This window comes from Neodiprion pinetum, chromosome 1, assembly GCF_021155775.2.
Source record: "Neodiprion pinetum isolate iyNeoPine1 chromosome 1, iyNeoPine1.2, whole genome shotgun sequence".
Lineage (NCBI taxonomy): Eukaryota > Metazoa > Arthropoda > Insecta > Hymenoptera > Diprionidae > Neodiprion > Neodiprion pinetum.
In genome coordinates, this window is record NC_060232.1 from 41,023,443 (window position 1) to 41,050,817 (window position 27,375).

The 27,375-nt window shown below is 42.4% G+C and overlaps 1 protein-coding gene across 1 annotated transcript; it reads left to right on the forward strand.

Annotated features, from left to right (window-relative positions):
- Positions 1-223: 223 nt before the first annotated feature.
- Positions 224-2,859, forward strand: Ppa (Partner of paired). Its single transcript, XM_046631994.2, has one exon. It carries the CDS (start codon positions 951-953, stop codon positions 2,382-2,384), a length of 1,434 nt encoding a protein of 477 aa, XP_046487950.1. The 5' UTR covers positions 224-950; the 3' UTR covers positions 2,385-2,859.
- The last annotated feature ends 24,516 nt before the right edge of the window (positions 2,860-27,375 follow it).

Genomic DNA, 27,375 nt, shown 5'->3' on the forward strand with positions numbered 1-27,375 from the left:
GCCGCAGAGCGGCCCGAATCGATATCCGCCGGCCGGGTCACGTGACCCCGCGTCGCCGCGGCCCCGCCAATCCGGCCTCTGTCCGAGCCGTCCCTGGCCCCGCCTCCTTCCCCCTCCGCGGGGCTCTGATCCCACCGCCACCTGGCCGCGCGCCGCGCGCTGCGCTCGCCGCCAAGTTCGAACGCGGGGCTTGAACCGCAGTACGCGACTGGAAGCGCACTCGTTAACCTCGGCGCCATGTCGCTCACCCCAATCCACGACGAGTGACCTCGCAATCACTCGCATACTCGTAGAGAACGCGCGTTTCTATTCTCCGTAATACGTGTATTTTTCCTCTCCGCGTACCCGGCGTGCGTGAGTTCGCAGGCGTAGTTGCGCGGTCGCAATTCGATCGGTTCCGTCGCGTCCACCTGATGTATCACGACGTGTCGTGTAACCCGACGACGAGCGGTTAACGTAACGACGCGACCGCGTCAAACTCGGTCCATCGTCGTCGGTGTGTCCTCGGTGTGTTTCGATAGGTGTGCGAAAGGATTTTTCTTCTCCCCACCCCACGATCGACGGAAGTGGTGTACCCTTGTGGTCTGTTTTTCACTGTGCAGGTTCGGTGACGGGGCTGGAAAGCGTGGGCCAGTAGTCGTAATAGTGCCGTGTGTCGGGTCCACGTCCGACTTATCTCCGTCCGTCGCTGCGGCACGCAAACGAGAACGACACCCGGATAGATATAGGCGTAGCAGTGATAATAATATATTCGTACAGTGCTGCCGGATGGTTTGAGTGTTGAAAGTGACCTCGCCGGATACCGGAAGTGAAGTCCCGCCTCTGAAATGGCTTGGTGAAGACAAATCTGCAGCTGATCGCTGAGCAGCTTGTCCGCCGAGACCGCGGTTATTATGCACGCGATAGACGATAACCGGCATCGTTGCCCTCTGCAGCATTGAAGAACGAAGATGGAAGAGGGTCAGCTGTTGCTGACCGAATTACCGGCTCTCCCGCCCCTGAGAGGCTCGACGGTATTGCACAGGCCTCAATACTATCCGCTCCACCAACCCCACCTCGCCCTCTCGACCCCTCACAGTCAGACGATACAGCACACCCCCTCGAACCCACCCCACTACGGCAACGGGGCGACGAATCTTACGACCAACCACCAGGGAATACCGAGGCAGCTCCCTCCGATCCCGAGGGGAAACTCCGCGGCGAGTACCCACGTGTCCAGCCTCTATCCCGAGATCCTTGCCCTGATATTCAGCTACCTCGACGTCAGGGACAAGGGACGAGCGGCCCAAGTATGCGCGGCGTGGAGGGACGCCGCCTATCACAGGTCCGTATGGAGAGGCGTCGAGGCCAGGCTGCACTTGAGGAGGTCGTCGCCGGCACTCTTCGCCAGCCTCGTTCGCCGCGGGGTTAAGCGGGTCCAGGTCCTCTCCCTGAGGCGTTCCCTCCGCGACGTAGTCCAGGGGGTGCCGAACCTCGAGTCGCTCAACCTTTCCGGATGTTACAACGTGACGGACGTCGGTCTGGCTCACGCGTTGATCCAGGAACTGCCATCGCTCACGGAGCTCAATCTGTCCCTGTGCAAACAGGTGACCGACACGTCGTTGGGGAGGATCGCGCAGTACCTGAAGAATCTCGAGGTTCTCGAGCTCGGCGGGTGCTGCAACGTCACCAACACCGGACTCCTCCTGATCGCGTGGGGCCTCAAGAAACTCAAGAAACTCGACCTCCGGAGCTGCTGGCACGTTATGGACCAGGGCATCGCCCATCTGGCAGGTCTGAACCGCGACACAGCCGACGGCAACCTGGCCCTCGAACACCTCGGGCTCCAGGACTGCCAACGGCTCAGCGACGAGGCACTAAGGCACGTCTCCGTCGGCCTTACAACCCTCAAGTCCATCAACCTGTCCTTCTGCGTGTCCGTGACGGACTTGGGACTGAAACACCTCGCGAAGATGCCGAGCTTGAGGGAGCTGAACCTCAGGTCCTGCGACAACGTAACGGACATCGGCATGGCGTATCTGGCCGAGGGCAGCAGCAGAATCTCATCCCTCGACGTCTCGTTTTGCGACAAAATCGGGGACCAGGCTTTGGTTCATATTTCTCAGGGCCTTTTCAACCTCAGGTCCCTGTCCCTATCCGCGTGTCAAGTTAGCGACGAGGGAATCTGCAAGATTGCCAAAACCCTCCACGAACTTGAAACCCTTAACGTTGGCCAGTGCAGCAGGCTCACGGACAAAGGACTCACCACCATTGCCGAGAGCATGAAACATCTGAAATGCATCGATTTATACGGTTGCACGAGGATCACGAAAACCGGATTAGAAAGGATTATGGAATTGCCTCAGCTAAGTATATTAAACCTTGGACTATGGCATCTGCGGTGATGGCATTCCCAAATGAACACTAGTGTCTAAAAGGAACGTTTCGCTTAAGGTTAACACACGTTCGTTGAAGGGTAAAACGAAAACGGAACGAACGAACAAGACAAAGAAAGGATACGAAGCACCTTCGACTTGCATCGTGATTATTATCAATTAATTATATTTTTTATTGTTATCAAAAACTATTACCTACCTGCTGTCGTAACCATTATTGGACTGTTAGAAGCGCGTAACGGTCACATGTATACTAGTTTCCATTGAACCAACACCGGAATTTCTCGTTACGCATACACGATAGACGAAAGGATGAAGAATAGTATAATATTAAATAGTTGCTCTGCAAACAAAGAAAGACAGAAACGGTGAATCACGGTACCTATCACTCTGTCATGACTCCTTATCGAGGCACCGCACACAATATCGCAAAGAGACACCGACGTTTTCTTCTGTTATTATAATCCAAGTACGCGCGTGTGTGTGTGTGTGTGTGTGCATATATATATATATATATATATATATATATATATATATATATATATATATACATATATATACACGTGTATATATAAAGAAAAATACCTCTTCACACTCACACGCTCCGCCGTGCAAGGAACAAGAACTCTCTCTACGTATTTTGCCTCGAATTTCAACGTGCAATGAGTGTCTGTCCCCCTCCCCCACTTTCTCTCTCTCTCTCTCTCTCTCTCTCTCTCTCTCTCTCTCTCTCGCTCCATCCGGATAGCTGCGAGTGAACGTATCATACCAACCATAGCTCTGAACAAACTTACGATATGCACCTACATAGGTGCACAGGCATATCCGTATACGTACATAGAAGGCATGACACACGCGAAAACATTGATGGTTGCGCGCCTACGTCCTCATCGTACATCTCCAACCACCCCAGTAATGTATAAATATGTATAGCTTGAACACTAGGTTCATCACGCATGAGTGTATATATACATATAATATACATATATATATATATATATATATATATGCGTGTGTGTTTGCATGCATGCTCGCTCGCGCGCGCGCGGTTGTGTGCATTTGCGCCGAAGCTACATACGACGCGTAACCACATCTACGTGGAGAGAAATAGCTGCGTGCATGCATACGTGTACGCCGGCGATACGTAGGAGGAACGATATTGTGAAATCGATTCGACTGTGTCGTACGTCCGTACGTACACTCCACCCACGCTTTAAGCAGTTTTGCCACGTTGGCATCGCGACCAAAACTCTCCGACATTCTCCTCTTGTTCCACCTTCGACACCAGTCAGCATCGCCATCGTCAATTGCAGCGAACCGTCGCCGCTCAAGGGTCGAGAAATAAAAATGTAATACATAGATCGAACTTAGTTTCCAGGGATTATTCGATATACCCGACAAGTCCGAGTTGATGCGGCAGATAGTTAGACTCGTCAGCCTTTGGTTAACAGCAACAAGCTTACACTTGTTATGCCCAAAAGATTTACCGACACTTCGAGCCGTGGTTGAAGCATGGTTGAACGACTCTAACCATCTGCTAGACGTGCGTTTTCATGCTGATGTTCTTTCATACGCGATAACCCGACTTTGGACTCGTCTTGGTGTATTAAATCATGCGGGAGAGTTGTGACGTCATATAATACGCGGGCTTTTACGTTACGTTAAGGCTGCATTAGATACCCGTTGAAGATAAGATCGTCGGTAAAACATTATCAAGTTAGGTATAATCTTAGAGCGATAAAGAATCGAGCGATATATGTCCGAAATTCAGATATTCAGCACCAAGTTAGCTACAAGAATAATTTCGAAACATTTTCTGGAACATGGCGGGTTTTTAAAATTTCACTATCGTGTCAACGAAGAAATGGAAACGGTGTTTGGTAGAGGGTAAACCGTAACGGATTAACGGTGCTGCCTTGCGGTGTGGACCATTGTATAATCTCAGATATCGAAAACAGCACAATACCCAAACCCTCGCACGCAAATGCATAGGGTTTTCTACCGCGTAGGATATGAACGCTTATCCGAGTGATACATATTCTCCGAAATTCCGCGTACCGGGAGTCTTTTTCAGAATTCAATATTTTCACCCAATTCCAGACCATAAGTCTTCCACCTAAGTATTTAAATTCAAACAACCAACATCTATGGTGCTGATCAATTTGATAAAAAAAAAAAATAAATAAAAATCCGTCTTCAAATATACCGAATTCTCTATCGTTATACAAGGAAACCATCCGAAAGTGTTTTGAAAATACTATCATATCATTAACATACCCACGGGATGCTCTCTACAGCACAATTGAAATTATCGCTGACAATTATGACAAAATATTGAAACTGCACGTGTTTTGAAGTTCTCATCAGCTGCCAGAGATGTGGAACTCTGACAAAAGTTGACGTACGCTTAAATAATTTGTTTTTGCTTTCGTAACGGTGAATTGACGACTTAAGGAAGATAGCAACGGATGCAATAGTGGTAAATAAAATAGTAAATCGACGAATTTATAGTTTACGAAAGATAAGTAATCGTGGATTTTGATCGCGTATTGCAGAGTCGCGGTGCCGGACGGACACACGTGCGTTCCTGTACCTCGTGTTTACATGCATACGTGTGTGCGTGAGTTCGTATGTGTGTATGTATATGTTTACATACGTACCCAGGCGTGAAGTAGAAACGAAGAAGGCAACGGCTCTTACCCATCGCGTCAATGCTACAGCAAGGTGTTAGGTACTGTTGCGTTAGCTGTACACACATGCATATATTTAATGCGCACGTATCTATCACGTGTGTGCGTAGGGTACACGTGTCATTTCCGAATCGGCATTCGAGTACAACCAAGTTTTCGAATTAATATCAAGCTCGGCATGCCTGAAGTACGATTTGAATAAGGTTTATGGGTTCATCCGTTTGTAGGAGGAGTGAGAGGAAAGGAAATAGGGAAGAAGGCTCAGAACTGAAACGGTTAGACAAGACCGAAAATGGGAAAATCGGGTTGACAAATGTCCGATAAAGCCACGTCCAGCCTTCCGCAGACTCATCTGAAGATGGTGCTTCAATATTTACAAACACTTCCCATGCTCGTATTCTCGTATTTTCGTTATCCAATTGGGTCCATTCTTCCCTTGTATTATTTCTAAGCAAAAGAAAAAATGAAAACTGTATGTATCGCGGCTAAATTGAAAAAAATAAGGACAGTGAAAACTTTTCCGAGCGACTGTACTGGAAGCAGAGTATGTAGTATGTATCTAAGGGACCCGTCGTCCCAAGTCGAGCCGAAGGGCACCGGGCCAAAGAAGGGCTTGCAACAGCCAGCCTCTGTTGGAAGTTCCGAGGAGAACCTGAATTTCAGCCGGGCTCGATACGCGTATAACGCGTAACATACACACGCACGCACACCGACGGAATACGTGCCCGTCTACCTGGATACCCGCCAGCGCTTGGGCCCTAAAAACCCGAATCTTGGGGCCCCGCGCGTCTCTGCACGACGCGAATATAAAAATAAAACTGGAAATACAGGCTCGCCTTACTCCTTCGGAGAGGCAAAAATTCTTTTCCCATACGGGTAGATATCTATTCGTTTAGTACGGTATTATTCTGACGGAATTAGACGTGGTTGTACGTACGGAAAAAAAACGTTTACGCATATTTTTCATGTTAGTGGCTTTGCGGAATAACCGGTAAAATATTTTTCCTCGAATCCACTAGCAATGACCGGTAACAATACACTGTCAAGGTAATTTTTCGTTCCAACTTATCTTTAGTCTTGGATTTTCTACATCCGCCCCTTTTATTCCTGCAATAACAAAGAAAAAAAAAGATGTGTTCGATGAATGGGATAAACGGAATGAAAAAAAGTTGGAAAAACCTGAATTTCGAACCAATTTTTTAAATAACATTCAAGAGACGCGAACATTTGACTAAATATTGTTTCAATCGCCGTCGGTGTACGCAGGCGAAACCCTCGGACAATAATTGCCGATGAGGATTAATATAAGAAAAATTGCTCGAAGGTGGAACGAGTGGATGAAGCCGATGACTACTTCACACGAGTGTCTGGATAATGATAATCGAAGGTTGCGCCTCGAAGAAATCAGCACCTGTGCGATAATTTAACGTGTTATATTTCCGATCCGTTTTTCCCTGTCGCGATAATTTTTTTCTAATCGTTTCTACTTTCGGCCGATTTATGAGTTACACCTTTGTTTACCCATAACATCAACTGTTATAATACACAGACGGCGTCGAAACCTGGTCACTTACTTACCAGCTCCTTCCATGTTCATAAACATAAATCTTACTACAACGGAACACGCGTAATTCTCTCGCCTCCATTTTCGTGACGTATATAATCACGTACGTGAAGCAAAATCCCTCACTGTATCGGGACGCGACGCCATTGTACAAATGCTCAGGTTCTTGCGTTCTCCAAGTTTCTTCGTTATAAAAACTTTTCCCCGTGCCTATGGTCTCCGTTTTTCCGGAGGCGAAGCGTCCGCTCCAACAACTCCCGTTCTTTTTTTCTCTCTTTTCAGCTCTGACGCGCCGCCCTCGCCTCATTTTTTTTTTTTTTTTCTACGAAATTCCACCAGGAATTTTACCAGATTGAAATTTTTCTATATACAATTCTCGACCATTCCCCCCGCGCAACAGAAGAGAATTCATTGGTATTGAATTAATTCGATACGCAAATTTGAGAAAAATAAACATTTTGGAATGAATCATTTCTATAAGAATTCTCAACCGTTAACTTTACGCGATCCAAGTGAATTTTGAGATTTCGGACTTTCATTGAAGATAAAATCGTTATACAAAATCCATGCTTGCTACCATTTTGTTTGGCGGACGTGCCAAAGATGATCGTTTTTACGAAGTCTGAAGTTTCATTTTTGTATCATCAAATCAATTCTTCTGTAAATTACTTCAAATTTTTTGAGTGAAATTTCCTTCGCGGTGGTAACTATAGAACGTTGTAATCGTAATGTTTTGAAACACTCTGTTACGCACCGCGATACTACGAAACCCTCAAACGCCCCCCTATCATCGGTCATTCCTCTGTGCGAATCTTCGCGCCGCCCCTCCATTGTGCCCGAACGCAAAAACTGAGTAGGTGAAACCAAGATATTCCAAGCCTACCAACACGTGAATTTGAACGACCCTTTTTGCATTAAAGTTTCAATTTTGAAAACATTTTGACGTTATCGATCAACGACCATATCCGGTCCATTCATTCACTCCTAAACCCTTGATCGCACGGTAATATGAGCCCACAGTTCACTTTCGACAATAACGAAAATTGTCTAGAAACAGGGATGAATAAAAATACCCGCATCCCCTCGCTTTCGATTTCGCACGATGAAGGAAAAAAAAAAACAAAATCAAAGAAAAAAAGTTAATAAAACGTAAAATACGAAGGGAAACGACAGGATGAAAAAGAGAGAGGAAAGAAATAGTCAAATTAATAGCGTTGGTCAGGTTCACGTGACCTGGCGCCGCGGGGGTGGATGTGTAGCCTCGGCGAGGGTGCCGCGAGGTTAGGAGTAGGATGGGGGCGACGGGGTGACGGGGGGAACCCCGCATAACGAGGGAGTCACCCTCCGTAGGCTAGGTGCTATTGTAATCGATTGGAGACGGAGCGGAGGTAGGGTGCCGAGAAAGGGTGTGTTCCCTAGGCTCCCCTGGCGGTGGTCCCCTTCGCAGCCCCGTTACTCATTGTCTGGCCGCCCCATCCGCGGCGAATGCCCCAGACCATAGCCAGACCCTCGTAGACGATGCCTAGTGCCTGTATATGGGTGGATATTGCCGTGCGATCGTGGCCACGTTTCCGTACCGTCGGTGTATCGAAGAATTTTCCGCCGGATGTACCTTCGCCTACACGCGTTTCGTTCGATCCGTGAAAATTCCTCTTCGCTAATCTTTAAACCGAACAACGCTGTAGTCGATTATTGCCTCCAGAATTTTGTCAATGTTGTTACGTTATCACTTTTTTTAATTATCACCACGTCAGGTTCAAGCGGTCATTTTTTATAGATTTGAAACTGCAGTTGTGCACGGCAACTCTTGCTGGAATGGTTATTTCGATTGCATACGCGTGGTGAGCAACTTTCCAGGCAATCCCTCGGTTTGAAATCTTTACTCAAATTGGGAAAATGAGCAATGGTCGGTAAAGGCACGCTGGAAGAGTGAATTAAGCTACAGACAAATAGATAGAAATTTTTAATTATGCTTAAGACTTACGACCCTACAGCATATCGTAGAGATCTGTACTGTCCGGAATATTTGGCGTACAGACACGTTCTTTCAGGGAATAATAACAAAACCCTCGATAGGTATTTACGCTTTGAGTACAAGAAAACTTGACGGTTAAAACTACATTTTCGTATTACGTCAGTAATTTTTCGTTACCTTTGAGCATGAACCAATTTTTTTTTTTTTTTTATTTCAGTGTGCGACGGGTGTAGACAATAATATGAGATAAAGATTAATTATACTTTTAAAAGCAATCGGGGAAAATAACGCACTTCAAGTATCACAATTTAAATAATAGAAATACTTTAAGAAAATCTTCTTAAAACTTTCGTTCGCTTATTGTTCTCAGCCATCCGATACGAAAATTCTTGTGCCTGCTAATTGTATCAACGAAAGATTCCTGCGAAGATAACTCGGAGCTCCGACAAGCATTCCTCGCAATAATAAATTCTTTGCACTGAAATGTGTTTTCTGGCATAAAAAATCTTGCTATTACCATTGAAAGTAAAGTAGGTATGTGAACCGTGGGGTATGAACAAGTATAAAAAAATGTATACTTGAATGCAGATTTAATCAATTTTCTTGATTGAAAGGAATTGAAAAAAAAAACAACCAAACAAACAACACCAATACTTGTTTGTGATTTCGATGAACTCATCGTCGCGAAACGTGGGTGAAATTCGCTGTATCTTTCGTTGGGATTTCGAGTACAGAGTATTATAAATACTGCAGTTGAAAGTATATATATATATATATATCTTTGGAGATGAATTCGTGATAAATAGCGATAAGGAAATAAGACGAAGGAAGAGAGAAACTGCCCGTGGCCCAGATACCGAGGGGCTTTTTGGCTTTGGCAAGGGTGGCGTTGAGGGTGAGAGACAGGGGAGGTAAAAACTTTTGGATTTTATAACTTTACGACAGGGTGAAAACAGTTGAGTCACGAAGGGGTGCAGGCTATCGGCCGTCGGCACTCGAGGTGTACCACCCCCACCCTCGCCAAACTCGTGTAAACGGCTGCCTCTCCAACTATAATACCGGGCGTCGCAAAACTTTGACCCGAGGCGAGCAGGCCAGGTTCGTTGTTAGCGACGTTGCAGGGCCAGAACCTTTACCCGACAAACTTGGCCCGTTAAATATTTATTTCTCTTCTTTTTAGGGCAAACCCGGGCTCCACGTGTGGAGGAAGCGAGACTACCGCGTAAAAACCCGCCATCATAACTTGACTTGACGAAAAACAAAATTGACGAAATCGAGTAAAGGCCACGAAATGCGGCAAGACCTCGACGCGCTTCCTCCCATTTTGTTCATTGCTAACAATACGAATAGACCGAAACAACCACGCGGGTTCAAATGAAATCTGGATTAGTTTTTCCTTTTCGGATACAATTGAGTCGGAAATTGAATCGAACGGTTTTTAGTCGTAATTGTAGTTGTTGCGGTTATGGATGAACCTGTAAGACAAATTCAACACAGTCACCGTCCGTGAGATCATCGTTTTTTAAAAGCTTTAAATTTTTTTATGTACCTCCTTTTTCTTCTCATCTTGGATAAAATTCCAGCGACTTTCCTCGAGCTGCGTCAAAATCATAATTTATGTATCCGGATTCGTTTTTGCGTTTAACGGTGGATGTAGAAAGGCAACTTTCTTGCTATTAGGAAACCTTGTTCTTGTATACTTGTTTTAATTTAACGTCCTCGTGTAATGGCCGAACTTATTGGCGCTGTAAATGCCCAACGTTTAAAAGAAAATACCATTACTTCCGAGACAGCTGTATTGACGAAAACTGACTACCAAACTGTTTTCTTCAACGGTACATCGCAGTATGCACTTAAGCCAGCAAACCGTACTAATTGCCTGCATTCGTGTTTTTCCTCAAACATTGGACCTATCGTAAAGTAAACATGAAAAATACTCCCGACATTGAAGTTAGTAACGTTATCGTAACGAAACATTGGAGGAAATAAATACTATTTTTACAATGATTTTGAAGGAACGAAGATTTGAAAATATAAGTTCATATGTTTTACATATGTTTTTCAGCAACGCTTTTTCCTCGGCATGAATCGTTACGATAACGTTACTAAACCTCAAAAGGGTAAATATTTGGCTTTCGCAGGCAAGGCTTAAATACGAGTCCTGCTCAACTGTGACGCGATAATTAGTTATCTATAGTCTATCGTTTGGAAGTACAACAACCCATTCGAAGATCTCGGTGGTAGTTGACAATGTTGAAGTTACTTCGAGCCGCGAGAAAACTATAAGCAATACATACGTGAAGCGTGAAACGAGTTGGTTTAGCAAATTAAATTGCCAATTTTTAGGCATTCGTCAAAGGTGAAATCGTAGCCCAACTATTCCTACTGTCATTTTGTTAGGCGTGAAATATCGCTGAATAACTCACGGATGTTGAAAATGATCGTACAGCCGGAATTAAATCGCGAGTGTTTCAACGGCAGCGACGTCGAAATTTCTACCAGCGTTAATCGAATTCGCTCGTCGAATATTCTACAGATTCGTAGTTTTTCACAAATTAATTCAGTCAAGCTGTACTCGACTTACGCTACTTCACACTAAAAATCTCGGTTTAGGGAATTCAATTTTCGCGAATCTATCACATCACGCGGATGGGCACGATTCGCTCTGAAAGTCACACTACACGACCATTCTCGGTCTCGCGAAATTACCATCGTTACAATTTTTCGAATTACTCGTAAACGGAAACGTGAAATCGATTTTTCGTCTCGCCCCGGTAAGCTTAAGACTAGCGAAGCCGCGTAAGATTGAGGCATTCGGTAAAATCAATTTATATAAGTAAAACGTTACGTCGCGCGGCGTTTGTCCAAGGGTTCGGAATTCCTTCGGCCCTGATGTTTAAATTTTTTATCACTCGTACGGTCCAGCGAAACGAAAAGAGCGCCGAACTTGATATTTATCGAACACTTACCTGTTAGATACACGCGTGTGTCTCCGATACGTAACAGCGGCAACGTGTAGTTACGCGTTATACCTTTCTGCCGGCACATGTACATGCATGTGCGTACGACATACATCGGCATGGGTATACGCGTACACGTCCCGCTCGTCCAAAGTTCCACGCACGTGATACGCGGGCGAGCGAAGCAAGGCGAGCTTGTAGATTTATACACGTACCTATACGTACCTTGTGCATCCGTGTGTGAAATTTCGTCACGATACCTGCAGAGAGTTCGGGCGGCCATCATGGCTTTACCTGCTTGATAACTGCTATCTAACTTCTAAGAAGGCGACGGCGCCGCGCTCCCGCCTTCAGCTGCGGGTCCCGCATATCCGATCACTCGACTCTTACTTACGCTTCATCCGTTATGCGTTTTACGTATCACGGCCGATGCGGGACGCGATGCAGAGGAATAAGTAACAAGGCACCGGCACGAGGTGGACGTCTGATACAGCCGTGCGCGGTTCGCTCTATGCGATAGTCGACAAAATTTTATACGCGTTATGCCGCAATATATACAATTCGTTACGAGTCACGCGGTAAATCCGCAACACCTCTCTTTCGGGCCTTCTGTGTTGGCACAAACGATATTGCGCATCTTCCAAAAAGTTACAAGTAAGGCAGGTATGCAACATACCTGGAAATTATCGTCTTGAGGTGGAGTATGTGAGAAATAACGAGTCCGTAATGCGTAGCCTGCGCACGTTGCAGTGGCTTGGCAGTGCTGACGGAGTGCCTACATTAGGTGTGTTATTATCAAAATTATCATCGGGACCGGATGCTGCGCGAGCGAGCCGACATCTCCGGATGCATCTTGTTAGGCAGAAGTAGGATTTAAGCGCCGTTTTACTGCCGCCTGGATCGGGCAGCAACGACCAAGCCCAAGTATTACAGACCTCGCCCTCCGACGCGTGTGTAACGCGGGTCTTTGTTCGTCGGGAAAAACTCATTACATACAAATGGATGTGTTCGTTTGTTGTGTAAGCGCATGACACGACCTTACAACCCAACGAGGTTGAAATAACCTAGTTTGGCAAAGCTTCATTCCTAAATTTTTATCATAGACCAACAATTTTCATTTTAACTGCTGTCGAAAAAAAAAAGAAAAAACAAACAAGTAGGTACCCTCGGGCTACCGTATCAAAAATGTTGAAATAATTGTGATTATCCGCAGTCTCGTAGACATAAATTACAAAAATGGCCATCGTAGAATTAGTCTTAAGAAGTATAAACCGGTATCCGGTTCGCTATTTCATTTTTCATACAAATATTCAATCGCCCGTTACTGCGAAAGAATGTGAGCGGTTTTCGCCTGTTCGTAGAACAACTCTCTTTCTTTTGAATCCAAGAATTTCTCTATATTTCCGGCATACGATACACCTTGAGGAAATGATGGAAGTTGGGAGGCTGATGGATTGACCGCACATGCGCAAAATAATTGATCTCTATTGATCGATGAGATCGTGCCCTGCGGTATTTTCGAAACCAGACGCAGGAGCTGTCAAACCCTTAGATACGCGTCAAGTGGTGAGTTGAGGTTACGTTGTTACGATACCTCGTAATGCAACAATCAGTCAATCGACAATAAATAATTGACACACATACCTGAATTACCGAATCATTTATTTGAGATCTGCTTAAATAAAAAAAAAAAGAAGCACTCGCCTTGCGTAACGTCCATAAGTCGCGTTTGGCGGCTGAAACTTGGGGTGGCCAGCCGGCATTAGAATATGTCAGTCACTCATCCTGCTAATTTTCACAATACTTCCTCTCGGTATATACAGATGAAAGGATACGGGGCTAGGATGCTAATCAAATTTGCAACGCGTAATCGTGGGTCAACATATACACATATATTTGCATACACTGTGGAAATAGACGTCATTGACAGTGGTGATGAGACTGGTCCGTATAGAGGAAGTATAGTGCCGTGGTACCGTCACCTGTCTTACACAGTAAGTTCCCCCTCCCTCCTCAAACGAAGCAACGTAATAGTACATATGCAAATGCATATACATACACAATTAACATGAAAAGACGTAAAGTGAGTTATTACTTATTATTATCATTATTGTCATTATTAATTATTGAATAAGTTGAGTAAATGTACCTCCTCAAAATTAACGATATCGTTATAGTTTTGTATCATAGCGGGGCGCAGCGTCCCTGCAATTATACGATTATAATTATGATGATGATTATGTACATATTATATACATATATATACATATACATATTGTATAACGTCGAAATATCACAATGTGTAAAAACTTTTTTTCAAGTTTCTGTTTGTAAATATATTGTTTAGTTAGTTTCCGATATTACAATTATTATCGTTACAAATATTATTACGACCATTATTATTATGGTTCTAGTTGACCGTATCTAGGGAAAATAGTGTAACGACGATAAATTTATTCTTTTTCCCCTGTTTTTGTTTTGTTTTTTTTTTTCGATTCTTTCTTTCTTTTTTATCTATTGGAATTCGTCAGGAAATATGCACGATAGTGACATTAATTCGTCCGTAATATCCGAGCAGCAATATTAAACTTTCCAATTATGATATTGATCTACTTTGCGTTTTGTTATCTGTCGATAAAAGTGTTTTTCATACGTAGGTAATTTTATAATTTCCGACTGCCAGGCAGTAACAATATTCTTGAATGAATTTTCAAAAAAACAGAATTTATTTATATATCACATTATACGATTTGCGTGATTAATAGATTATTATCGGATCCTTTTCCATTTCAACGAGTTAATTCAACGCTGAGCTTGATTTTACATGCATATGTACGATTTGATCAACGAACAAGTTCGACATACCCTTGTCTAGCTGTGTAACATACATAATATCGATGCATATACGACTTGTATGTAAGAAAAAAATGTACCAACAAGACACGGGAAAACGTATGATATCAAACACCTAATTGACTTACTATACACCTACCAATTAAGCGCATGTACTCGCTAAAATATACATATATACATATATATATGTATATATGTATGCGTGTGTATATATACATATATTATACATATAACTACCGCCGCCTGAATAAAATTGAAATTAAAACATAGCAACTTGAATAAAAATCGAAAAAAAAGAAAAATATATTCAGTCAACAAACATTCGTTGCAACGCGACGCGCACCGAAATCATATTGTAGTTAGATTACTTTGATTGTTCATTGTTGTAGATTTTTTATAAAGAGGAGTTGAAAAAAAAAAAGGACGAGAATAAGGAGTGTGAAGTGAAGAGAAATAAGAAAATAAAGTGAAACGAAATTCTGGAACGGAGTGCTTTTCATTTTTTAGCGAGTCGAATTCGAGCCATGGACGTGCGGCGGAAGGAAAGGCGAAAAGAAAGTAGGATCCAAGCCGTGAACCTTGCAAAAAGTGTGCGCGTTGTCGTTTCTACCACGTCCCTTCTTGCCCGGCGCACGTCCTTAGAATATTAAGTCGGACCTACGCAAGCAGAGGATTTATTCGAAATAATAGGTGAAAAAAAAACTCACAATCAAATGCGAATTCGCGCAGTAAGTATAAAAAGGAATGCCAGAAGATTTTTTTAAAAGACTTCGCTCTGCACCTTCTTCGCTTCATTGCAGGACGATATTATTTTTTTCTTTGCGCTAAATTGTAACGTGTAAGAAAGAACTTGCTGAAAAGACGCTTGCCTTTTGCAGAAATATCTTCTTCATCTTCCAAGCTTTCTCCCAATCGTTTTTACTTTTATAATTTTTCTTTTTTCTTTTTTTCGTTTGTCCAAGTTTCAATTCTTCCCGAATTATTTGACTAACCTGCGTTATTGGGTTCGTATCCTACGACAGCTTTCTTCGTTATCCTCTTCCCGGTTACAGGCGTTAATTACCATAATACTTTCTGCCATCAGAATTCCATGTAATTTGTGCTTTATTGTGTTTTTTTCTAAAGAATTATTCGCTAAAGTACCTTATGTTATCCGAAAAAATTGAGCCAATATCTAGTATGTGTAGACAGCAAACGTTGCGTATACGTATAACGAGGCATAAGTTATAAATTGAAGAAAAACGAAAATAAAAGAGAATGCCAAATGTTAGCCTTAAGTAAAAATGACCTAAAATTTTCTCTGTTAAAAATTGTTCAAGGGATTTTCTATCAACTGTTCAATTCTCCGTAACTGCATACGACATTTATACAATTCTTCACGAACGATCACGCATAACGTTTACTTTTTCACACAACCGCGATTTGTAATGTATCGTTAGAATTGTAAGAAAATATAAAAACAATTCCATACCATCGCAATCGAATCTTTGTACTTTGAGGCTTGGTTATAAAACATAATTTCAATATCTTTACTTTTCGTTGGATCTGTACAAAGCGCAATTTGTGCCGCAGAAATTTCTTGATTTCCGATTCCAATATTGATTCACGTTGATTAAGAGATCGTTCGCGAGTGATTTTAGATGTCGAATGAATCTATGATAATCATCATAATAGGAATAAGTATAATTAAGCGTAAAGAATATTGTACAACGCTACAGTATATGATATAGAACAATAGTTAGCACTAATATATTATACCTGGAAACATTTACCTTACTGCCGCCCTACAACTTACCCACATACCTGTCGTAATTAGCCGAATAACTGTGCAACTCTAAACACTTTAATCATACCTATTATATTCACGACCCTAGCTCTATCGTACAGAGCACAGAATATCCGAGTACACTTATTAATTAAACGTAACTAATTGAAAGAAAAAAGAATGATGAAAATTGATACCATTTATAACAAAAAAAAAAAGAAGATAAATAAAAAAATAAAAAAATACGCTTCTCGTATACGTCTTACACTTTTGTGAATATATTATTTATAGGACTTGTATGTATGTTATGCATATAAAATTTCTCCTTGAAAATTTTGAGATTACCAATGGTAATGTAAAAACTATACCTAGGCCTTATAGGTGAATAATAATTACGCAATCTGCAACGCTCTGATCATATTCCGTGCAAGCGATAGGTTAAGTGTAATTTACGTAACTTGATGGATTTTTTAATACCAAATTTCTTTCCTGTTTGATCGTTGATCGCCTCTCTTCCCCTTATTTGCCATATTTCTATCGAAAAAAAAAAGATTTACATTAGATATGCAAAAACGTAGAGCCTGCACGGAATGATCAAGTGCATCGTTTGATTCAAGAATGGGGAATATCTCTGTTACCTGTTGTTATGTAACGTAAGAGAATTCGACCTGCTGATCACTCCGTTCTCGTCGCATTGTAATACTAATTTTAAAAAATATTGTAAATACTCAAGAACCGATAACATTATAAATATAGGAAAATGATATGTTTACGGAACACGCAATATTAAAACAATGAATTGAAACGAAGAAGAAGAAGAAGAAGAAGAAAAAATGAGTTGTAAATATAAACGGAAGATGTTTGTTAAATATAGAATATGTTACGTTTTTTAAACAACCCCGCCTTATGTTATTTTTTCCATCCCTCATTGCACCCGTTGATTTCATTTTTCCATTGCCCACTCGCACTCACAATTCCCAACATCATTTGTACGTCGAGTGAAAATAAATGTTCGCACAAACATAGCAAGAAACAGGTAGAAAAGTAAAATAGTAAGGAAAATTCTGCAATATTGTTGCAAAACATCGCACAACAGACGAGCTTACGTACAAGTTCCAAGTTCTATGGCGGAAGCAGAATCGTTCGTTTGTCGACATTGGGTGTTATTTCACACGCGGCCGTCGAGGGTTCAACGGAAACTGGTAATTCTTCGTCGCCTCTATTTTTCGCTCTCACCTGATTTTTTCAACAATTTTTATTTTCTCTCCCCATCTCTTCCTTGCCAGTACCTTTACTCGGCGGAATAAAGAGAAATCTTTCTTCTTCTCGCTCTTCATTTTCATTGCGCCTTTTCACCCGGTGTACCGGCGTTCTGGCGTAAGGCCATAGCAAAGAACTACGAGGCAACTCGACTCGCGTATTCAAGTCGCTTCTTCGTATAACCTACGCGCATCGCCTTTCCTTTCCTTTCCTTTCTCGTATCTCACGCTCGGCAAGATATCTTCAAACGACCTTCTTCAAATGATTAATTTTTTTCCAATACCCCGCTTAAGGATAACTGTACAAATCTTTTCATTCCAAGGACCACTCGTTCTGTTTGACAGTGGGGAAAAAAGTGCTGGCTATGGGAAGACAGATAATGGCCCCCTACGATTTCGCCGAACTTTTGCAGAGTGATTCTACACTAAAAATCATTTGACACGCGCTTCGAATTACTCTACCAAAGTTCTATAGTTTTCAAAATATTTACTTTTCAAGTTTCAAGCGCTCCTTAAGTTGGATAGTTTTTTCACCATTGAACGTGTATGTGGACGCGTATACACTGTATGTACGTGCTAGAAAAACTTATGCACCATTATTACACGATGGTGAAAAACCAAACACAAAATTTACAGGTATTCATAATATTTTTCATTGCACATGTGAGTACGATTCTGCCTTAAATTGTACAATATTGGAGAAATATAGTTCCGTTAATGTTCTTCTTGATAATATTCTGTTGAAATTTAAACAGGTCTTTTGTATACTTACCTGGAAGGTCGATCAGATCCCCTTTACCTGCGTTTCTATGTATAGTGCTTCACCACTGTGGTGGGGCTATACCGAAGGTCATTTTTGGCACACAGCTGTTCACGAGGTTATTTCAGTTTCAAACTTTAAACTGTACGGAACGTATTATGGAATCTACTGCAAAATTTCTTGGTGAAAATGTCGCGATACCGGGTCAATCCGGTTCTGTTTCTTTTGTTAATTACAATGTGGTGGAAGCGATACCGATTGTTGAAGACCAGAGCCAAGATGAACCTCGGGAGTTGACAGATTACCTCATAACACCGTGTTAAAAATATTATCTGTCGCGTGAGAGTAAAGTCATTTCAAATACAGTTTCTGATGGGATTTACGGAAGAAGAGGAATTGTATAAGCCCAACGAAATTATTGGAGAGCAAATTATGGATTTGGAGGAGAATCGTCAAACCAGGGGCAAATTTTCGAGTCCAACAAGCGTACCAGAAGAGTACACGGAGTGATGTTCCATTCGAAACAAAAGTGCGTTTCTACTGCATTTCTTCTTCATACTTTTTAGAATATTTCACAATATGCGCTATATTATATTTTTCTTTTCTATTATTTTGTGAAGTATGAATTTAAAAAGTGAGTTACTTGTCTGTCATAGGTCAGAGTTGTAAGACTGACAGAGCTGCATCCAGGTCGGTCCTTGAAATCAATTGCGCACTTGGCGACACGGAAACTGAAAAATCGAAGACAACTGCGAAAGTGGAAAATGCCGGTGGCGTCTGGCGAGAATGAGCTCGATAAATTAAAGATGATCGATGCGTGGGTGCTTGATCGTTTCACGGAGGCACGAAATTCTTTGAATAGAGTCACGACAAGACTGTCTCGGCAAATGGGTTATGGCTGCGTGGTTTCAACATAATACTAATCCCACATTCGTTAAGTTAGCACAGCCACTTACAAATATCGAAATGGAGTCTTTTGGATAATTGGCCGTGAAAAAATGCATTTCTTAAAAATTTTTCTATCATGGCACGTGCGATACCAATTTATGACACACTAATGCGAACTGCTTGTTCGTATCTTTTTCACAGACCAGAGTTTAAAATGAATGGATAACTTTCGATACTTGTTGTTAATTATTGTATATGATTGAAAATGTTCTTGTATTGAAAAGTCGGATATTTTTCATAAAGCAAATTTTGAAATGATTATATCCTGCATGTCGCAATTTCCCTCATATCCGTACATTACAAATTGCAACTCATACAATGTCTTGGTACCTTTGACTTATTACGACAGACTTTACTTCAAACTGAACTTTTGAATCTTTTATGACCTTTTTCGCATCTTTTTGAATAATCACGATTTATTTATCATCATCACGAGATTAAGATTGTATATATTACGAGGCTCTCAATATATGTATGTAAAAATAACACACTTTGATGCAAAAATGTATTCGTAGGTGAGAAATTGTAGAATAATTTTACATTTTAAAAGAATTACGTTTTCCGTGCCAAAAACTTCACAATAAGTGTGCAAGTTTCTCTGATATAACTTCATGACATGGAAATTGTTACTAGGAATTTACCGCTAATTGGGCGCTGGTGATCAATTGTAGTCTTAATTCAGTTGGAATCCAAATTTATGAAAAAATTTTAGAGTTGCGCCTTCTTCACGCCGATTTAGCATAATCACACAAAAAATAACTATTAACGGTTGATCGTAGAGACTTGTAAAAAGTAGCGAAATTCTCGACTAATTAGCCGCTAATGACCCACGGAATTTCACTGCAGCCGGGATGTGAATTTAAAAAAGAAAACAACCGACGGCAGTGCTGACTTCTCTTGAGACCAGCACAACCATCTGCAAATTCTGCACGGAGGACTGATCGTGGAAAATTGTCAAAGGCACCATAGTTTGTCACTTATTAGCCGCTAGTGATCCATGAACTTTTGAAATTTGTCAGGACCTGAATATTACAAAACAAAAAAAAAAAACCGCTGCCAGTACCGACTTCTTTCAAACACAGCGCAACCGTCTGTAAATTCCGCATGGGGAATTGATTGTAAGAAATTGGCTGGTGTAATAGTGAAGTATTCCTAAGAGCCAGTTCAATTCCCATGCGGTGTTGAGTTTTCTACTAAAAGATGTTAAACGTAAGTATCTCGAAGACTACAGAGTTGTGGGAGGGTAAGCCGAAAGACGTATCAAGTCATGTTAGTATAGAATCACCCAGCGAAAGCTCGGGCTAATCGACGGTGGCCATCACCTACCTTCCCCTTGTGAGACTTTCCAATGAAATATATACACCCGTTGGACCCAGACACACTGTCGAATTCATTCTGTCACCCATCTACTCTCAAAGGTCCCAGTCTCCGCTGATCTCGACATTGAAAAGGACAATAGTCCCAGTTCCTAGGTCCCGCATAACGTTCCCCTTCCGCCACGGGCTCTGATTTCGTTTTACAGAATTACGGTTCGCAGAACCACAGGCACACCTGCGAATTCGAAAATGTAAAAAAAAAACTGCTGGGAAAATTTGTGACCTGGCACGAGGGTGAAAAATTTTGAATGAAACCGGAGGCGTCTCGTCGTTTGATAAAATTTTCATGGAACGACCGTAGATCTAGGCAGCATTGTGACGAACAGGTAAGTATTCGCTTCTATCCTGCAGCACACACCGAAGTTTCGTATAGGTATAGAGCACAAGGTAACCAAGGAATTCATACCCTGCAGCACCTATGGCACCACGGCTTGTGCGTAGTCACCGATATGTACATTGTACACGCACAAACACTCACACATGTTAAATTTATAATATACGTGTACACCTGTGTAAGGTACGAAGCTTCCCCGAAGCTTCTGCATCCCTGCACGCTGGGTACACGGATTATTCTCAGCGGGCATTGTCCTCCGCCCGGAGCCACAAAGGACCTCCCGATCCTGAGACGCGACACGGGGTGATCCGTAGCTGCGTGCGGGGCTGCCATGCGAACTCCGTTCGCAAACAGGTAGGACACCTTCTCTCATTTCACGCCGCGTTTACCTGGCTGAAGCAAGAATCGAGACTGACCCCGGGCGCGTCCCCTCATTCAGACGGGCATGTTATTTATTTTCTTTCGATGCCCGGGAATTCGGAAAATTTTTACTCTCGTGGGACGGTGTCCAAAATTAATGGTCAGAAGTCTTGGATCTTCCAAGAAGTTTGCTTTGGAAAAGGAGACGGTTTAATCTCACAATTTTAAGAGGATGAAAATAGGCTATTCATACGTCTATGATCACGGATGTCACGAGTAACGCATTCTACTCTACAAAATCGTGGAAGACATTCTTGGTACTGATCCTGAACTAAAGCGTATAAATACCACCTCGCACCGAAACGACTCTGAACATTCCAAGGCAGTCCATTCAAGCATACAGTACAGAAGGTCAGCGGTTTTTAAGAATTCAAATCTCCGTTCTGTGAAAGAGGTCAACCAGATTAAATTCTAGAGGAAGATCAACGGAAGAATCGAGATTCGTCTCGTTCTATCCGTGATACGGGAATCATGTCTTTTCCGATAAATTGTGCGACCTCCCGGGATCCGTAGACCCAGAAATGTTCGCAATGCCGTTTTGATGCCAACCGGCAATATCCATAAATCAACTTCACGATAAAATAAATGTAGTATGTACTTTACCAAAAGTCATCTAGGCCGGTGCCTCCATATGCAAATGCAGCCAACATTCCTTTCGCCGCGAGAAGGAAAACTTGAAACTACGAGCTTTAAATCATTCCCAAAGGATTTTATCAACCTCGGCCACGATTGTTACACTCCAAAATCGATTTCTCAACTTGTTCCGATCGAGCAAGTTCGAATTTACGTTGGAACACAATCATTTCTCGCATCATCTCGTCGGTACATCTTAAGCCTCCGGGCACTTAAAGTACTCTAAACCCTTGTAGGTGAGGTGAATATCAGCAATGTATACTTATTCGTAAGCTTACAGCCCAATGACTGCATAGGGCAGTAAACTCCGGTTAACGGCACAGCGATTAAAGATTTTTATTAAATATATTTACAGAATCCGATGGAGACGAAGAGCGCGCAGAGCGAAACAGACCCATTGGAACGGTTAAATTGTATCGTACAAAAGGCTTCAGGCACTTTTATTGACCAGACTAGCGATCGTAAAGTTGCCTGCAAACAGGCATATATTCACACGTACATAGGAATATAGACGTACTGCAATTATATTATTGTATGGGATCAGTTTAAGGGTGGCTTGTTAAAGGCCCAGGTCTTCCTGCAACCTTAAGGTTCGTACCGTCGTCTTCTCGCTGAACCTTTGTTAAATTTCAATTGTCGGTAACAAGGCTAAAAATAATGATATGCACGAAAGTATGGAAGTACCAATGTACGCTGCTGACAATGCCCTACCCAGTAAATAGCCCCACGCTTATCCATCCAATCTCGCCAATCAGCTATGCATAAAAACTCGACTTGGGACGCAGATGTCCTTCGGAGAAGAGCTGCGAAATGGTAAAAATAGTAAAAAGATATATAAATACCTATAACTGGGGGTGCACGTTAACCAGGATTGTTTATTCCCTCGTGTTCCGAGAGAAAACACCATTTCGATTTTACGAAATTTGAGATCATTATATTTCTTCATCGAGACGTAAAAATTTCTGCATTCATATAGTTCTTGAGATACGATATACCGGAGTACTTTCTCGTCTGTAACGTCGTGTAGCAGTTGGTAGATTACATTAGCTTTAAGCCCTCCGTACTTCTCCCACCCGCCGTCCCGATGTCTGTCTCGTTCGTTTTCTGTCATCCTTTTCCTCCCCCTCTTCCCTGATATCTCTCTTTCGCTCTCTCCTACTGCTAGCTGTACTCTACACATAACGGCTATCGGGCAGCTGGTTGTTTTTGGCGTGGTGGCTCAGCGTTCCGTGCTAGCGGCTAAAACGATACCATCTCACTCCTGCACCAGCCAGCCAGAGCTCCTAGCCTAGCACGAGTCACCACGCATAATACTCACGATTGTGTGCGCAGGCCTCGGAGGCTTTGGTATAGAGGTATGTACGTATGCAACGTCCATGCACGTGAAGAGCAGGTCTGAGTCCGTAAGAATACGGTAACATCTTCCCGTTTGAATCTCTCCAGTATTGGAAATTGTGGTGTGATTAACATCGACACGCAGGTAGTCAGAAATCATTTACAAGCTGATGGACCCGTTGGGAATGCCAAGGAATGGTCTGGAGCTTGAACTGCAAAGAATCAGACCAACCCTCGGGTGAGATTGGCATGGGACAGATAAAATTAAGATTAAGAGAAATAACAACACCAATGCGCAAACCTTAAGATTCTGGTGAAACTGGGTGTGAGATTGCGTACTTGTCATTTGCATAGTCGAATCCAGAAACAAATACGTTGGGTGTGTCCGAGAATGGAGATAATTTCTTAGTGACTCTATTCGGACCGAAACGTTACGTGTAAAACAACTTCCGCCCCTTACCACACAACGGTCAGATTTAGTGGATAACGTGAGCGGTTTTTATTATGCATCTTGAATTATCAGATTATCAGTTCATCGCTTGGGATACTGACATCCGCCTGGTAATTCTTACAATTATCACAAAAATTTTTATGTAGAGTGCATGTACATTCAATGATCGATTTACGGAGTATAGAATCAAATTTAATTTACTTGTAGTTCCTCGCGTGAGATTAAATTAGAGTACCTACCAGTATGAGGTAACTCGTACGAATGAGGGTAATACTGATTACAGTCAGGCTGCAATTAAGTCCTGAAAAAATTAGATTTCGCAAACTTGTGTGAGACAAACTTCTTCCAACAGAACCACTCATAGTTGCCATGTAGTACCTTAATACCAACGATTCTTGAAATGTGTAAAAATTTTGCAAAAAAATACAAAGGGCTTAGCCTTAGTTTTTGATCGCGATATCTCATAGATGACAAGAACTTTTTGTCTCAGAATCGATTCGTAAGAAGCTCCACTGACTACTTCGACCTTTATGAAGTCAAAAAACATCGTAAGATCATTGTGGGATAACTAGCTTCGAAAATGTGACGTGATTTTTCGAAAAATGATATTAAGGTTTTTTTATTTTTCTAGTCATAACCCGCAATCTTCGTGCTTTGGTCTCGGGATATACCGCAGTTTACTCTTCGGAATATTTAATTGAGAAACCGATATCTAATGGCATCATCTGTTGAGAACCTTACTCTTATTCCTATCCTATGCCAGTGTGTATGCAAAATATCAGTGTATGTATCTAATTTTATTCTGTTCTCATTACCGTGGTGTATCAATAAGCCACAGTTGAAATGTAAAATATTTGCCTTTCGTGTCGATGTATCGCTCTTTCGCCATGTCCACTGTCGTAATCTATTATTTTCATGTTTACCTTTTTCCTCTTTCACACTTGTCGTTTATCGCTATATTCGCAACCACCGACACTATAAGCTCAACGAAACATAGCACGTTATCTTGAAAGATAATTAATCTTTTCTGTGACCTCATATCGCATTGATCTCCGCCATCACTTCCTCAAACGCACAGGATTAAAACGTATCTCTACGAACTACCTGCAACGGATAGTGATTCCTACAACTTGGACTTGACGCATCGTGCGACTTGTTTGTTTCCATTGTGCAATTGGACACGACAATCTTCATCCAATTCATTGGTGTCACAACTGATTTTAACGTATCGTAAAATATCTTGTTATCGTTCATCTGACAAATCAAATTTGGCAATTGAAACTGTGAGTGGTGGGAGAACACGAGTTTTTTGAATTCCCTAAAGTATGAAATCACCTAGTTACGACGCGCCGTACAATCGACAATCAAATCAAGATCAGTGAGTCTACGTATAGTTATCGGAGGTCACCAGTGTGACTGCAGGCGAGTATAAGTACAGATGCTACAAAATCGCGGGGTTCATCGATGCCGATGCATCTCGCGCGTGGACGCGCGTGTCTCGGCGATCTTCCGAACAGTGGCACCCGGCGTAATGAAGCACGAACTCTCCTCCTCTCCTTGGGATACTCCCGGTACCGTGCTATTACTGGGATGATAATGGCAGGACATCTCTCTGCGAGCTTCTTCAGTAGCCAGGGGAGAATCGTGGTAGCTCTGGTTCACTCCAATACTTGCTCTGTCCTTCTCTCCCTTGTTGCAGATTCTCCCGTTCGTCGAACGTCCCTCAAACATGCCGCTTCCACCACTTCGAGAGGACACACATGTTTCAGTACCTCTTTGGATGATATTGCATTCCTGCCGAAGCCGCAAGGCAATGGAATGAAAAATATTATGAAAGAACCTTATTGTATCCTGTAATTTGACGTTAAAAGTCGCTTGTGAATCTTACCATTCCTATCGTATTTTAACACTGGATGAGTCACGTGAACGCTGTGAACCGTTCCCAGACCTTCGAAGAGCAAGATTTTACTTACTTCAAGAGTGCAGATGTTTTCACACAAATTACTAAAATTTTTGTGCGAACGCAAAAATTGTACGAGATTGCGAAAAGTGTTAATATTACGTCTTCGAAGAGTTCACAGAGCATTTTAACAGATGAAAAGGATTTCATTTTCTGATGTACTGTATATACCTAAGCTATTCAAGTCCTTGAATATCATTATTTCAGCAGAGGAAAAGCATGAGAAAATCGGTAGGTACCATCGATCACGCCTTAGTAAACATGGGATTGATTATGACCAGTTTACGGTCAAAACGTCACACCGAATCCATGTCAGATAGCATCGTACCAATCAGAATCAATCTCATGGAACGTACATCTAACTTAATTGAAAAATGGCGAGTTATTATAGGTGTCAGTCGCCTGTAAAACACGGATCGCGCTATGGATGAAACACTGCAGCAAATATCGACTGTGATTGTTAATATATATTCGATCACAGCTTATTTTATCTCATAGTTGTTTGAACTTTCAAGTACAACGTTCAACCAAGATACACTGTTCCGTGCCAGATGATTCCCGCGGTCGTACTCGAGTTTTCATTCCACAGCAAAAGCGGTACATTTTATAATTGCAGTTATACTAAGCAACTCTTATCAATCAGTATGGAAAATTGATACGTAATTTTCAATAATATTCTGCAGTTTGTCGAAAGTTTAATACGAAGCTTTATCGTTTTTCATAATAATTCGAAACAGGAACAAGCGATGCACTGAAAAGTTTTTAACCAAGTAAGCCTCGGAAACAGTGACTTGAGATCGTTCGATCGAACCCAACCGAGTATAGGTGTGCTCTTGTTGTCCATTGGCCTGTTTTTGCAGGGACTACCGTGGCCAGTTTTCAATTCACCGAGCTTTCCTGGCCCTCGAAGATATAACGCGAGTTCGGAGGATCAGGTATTTGAAGCATCGTGTGTGTTCCGGAGTGAGCCGGAGCAACGAAGAGCCACCATATAATTATAGGATGGAGAGAGGATAGAGAGAAGGAGCCTCGTCATCGGAATTACGGGCTCATTTTTGTTACTCTACACTCCTACTACTCCCTACACCGGGTCCGGGTCTGGGCCAAATGAAGATCTCCCGAAGGCGGGCCGTGGCAATCGCGTGCTGTGCTCACCGAAGTCTGGATCGAGCCGAGCACCGTGCAGACTCGCTGCACACGAGCAGCTACAGAGCTCGGAGATGAAACTGCGGGCTTCTTTTTACCCCGACCTCACCAAGATTGAGGCCTGTCTCGTTCTTTTCCGAGAAACCACAAACACGCGTGTCTCGCCCCGCCTTAATTCCAACGAAAACCGATCTCCGGGCCTCGGATACGCCTGATCAGCAATTCGCGGCACAATGCTACAATAGAGCTTCTTCCTTCTCCCTGCCTTCTCGCCTTACTCCTTCGATATGAAAAAAATTTGGTGATGAAGAAAGGTTACCGGGCAATCGATTAGGAGCAGCATGCATTACCAGGCATATAGTGGGAATAAAGAAGGCAAGGACGAGGAACGCTCGTCTCTCGTAAAAAGAACCAGTTTCTTGAAAAAATCAGAAGCACTTTTCTCCGCCGTGATTGACTCCAGCGGCATTACGACGTTGAGAATAGCTGAACATTTGTAAGGAAAACAAAAAAATGTTACGGGCTGGAAGAAAAAAGATTATTTAGTTGTAAGAACATTAGGGATTTCCCG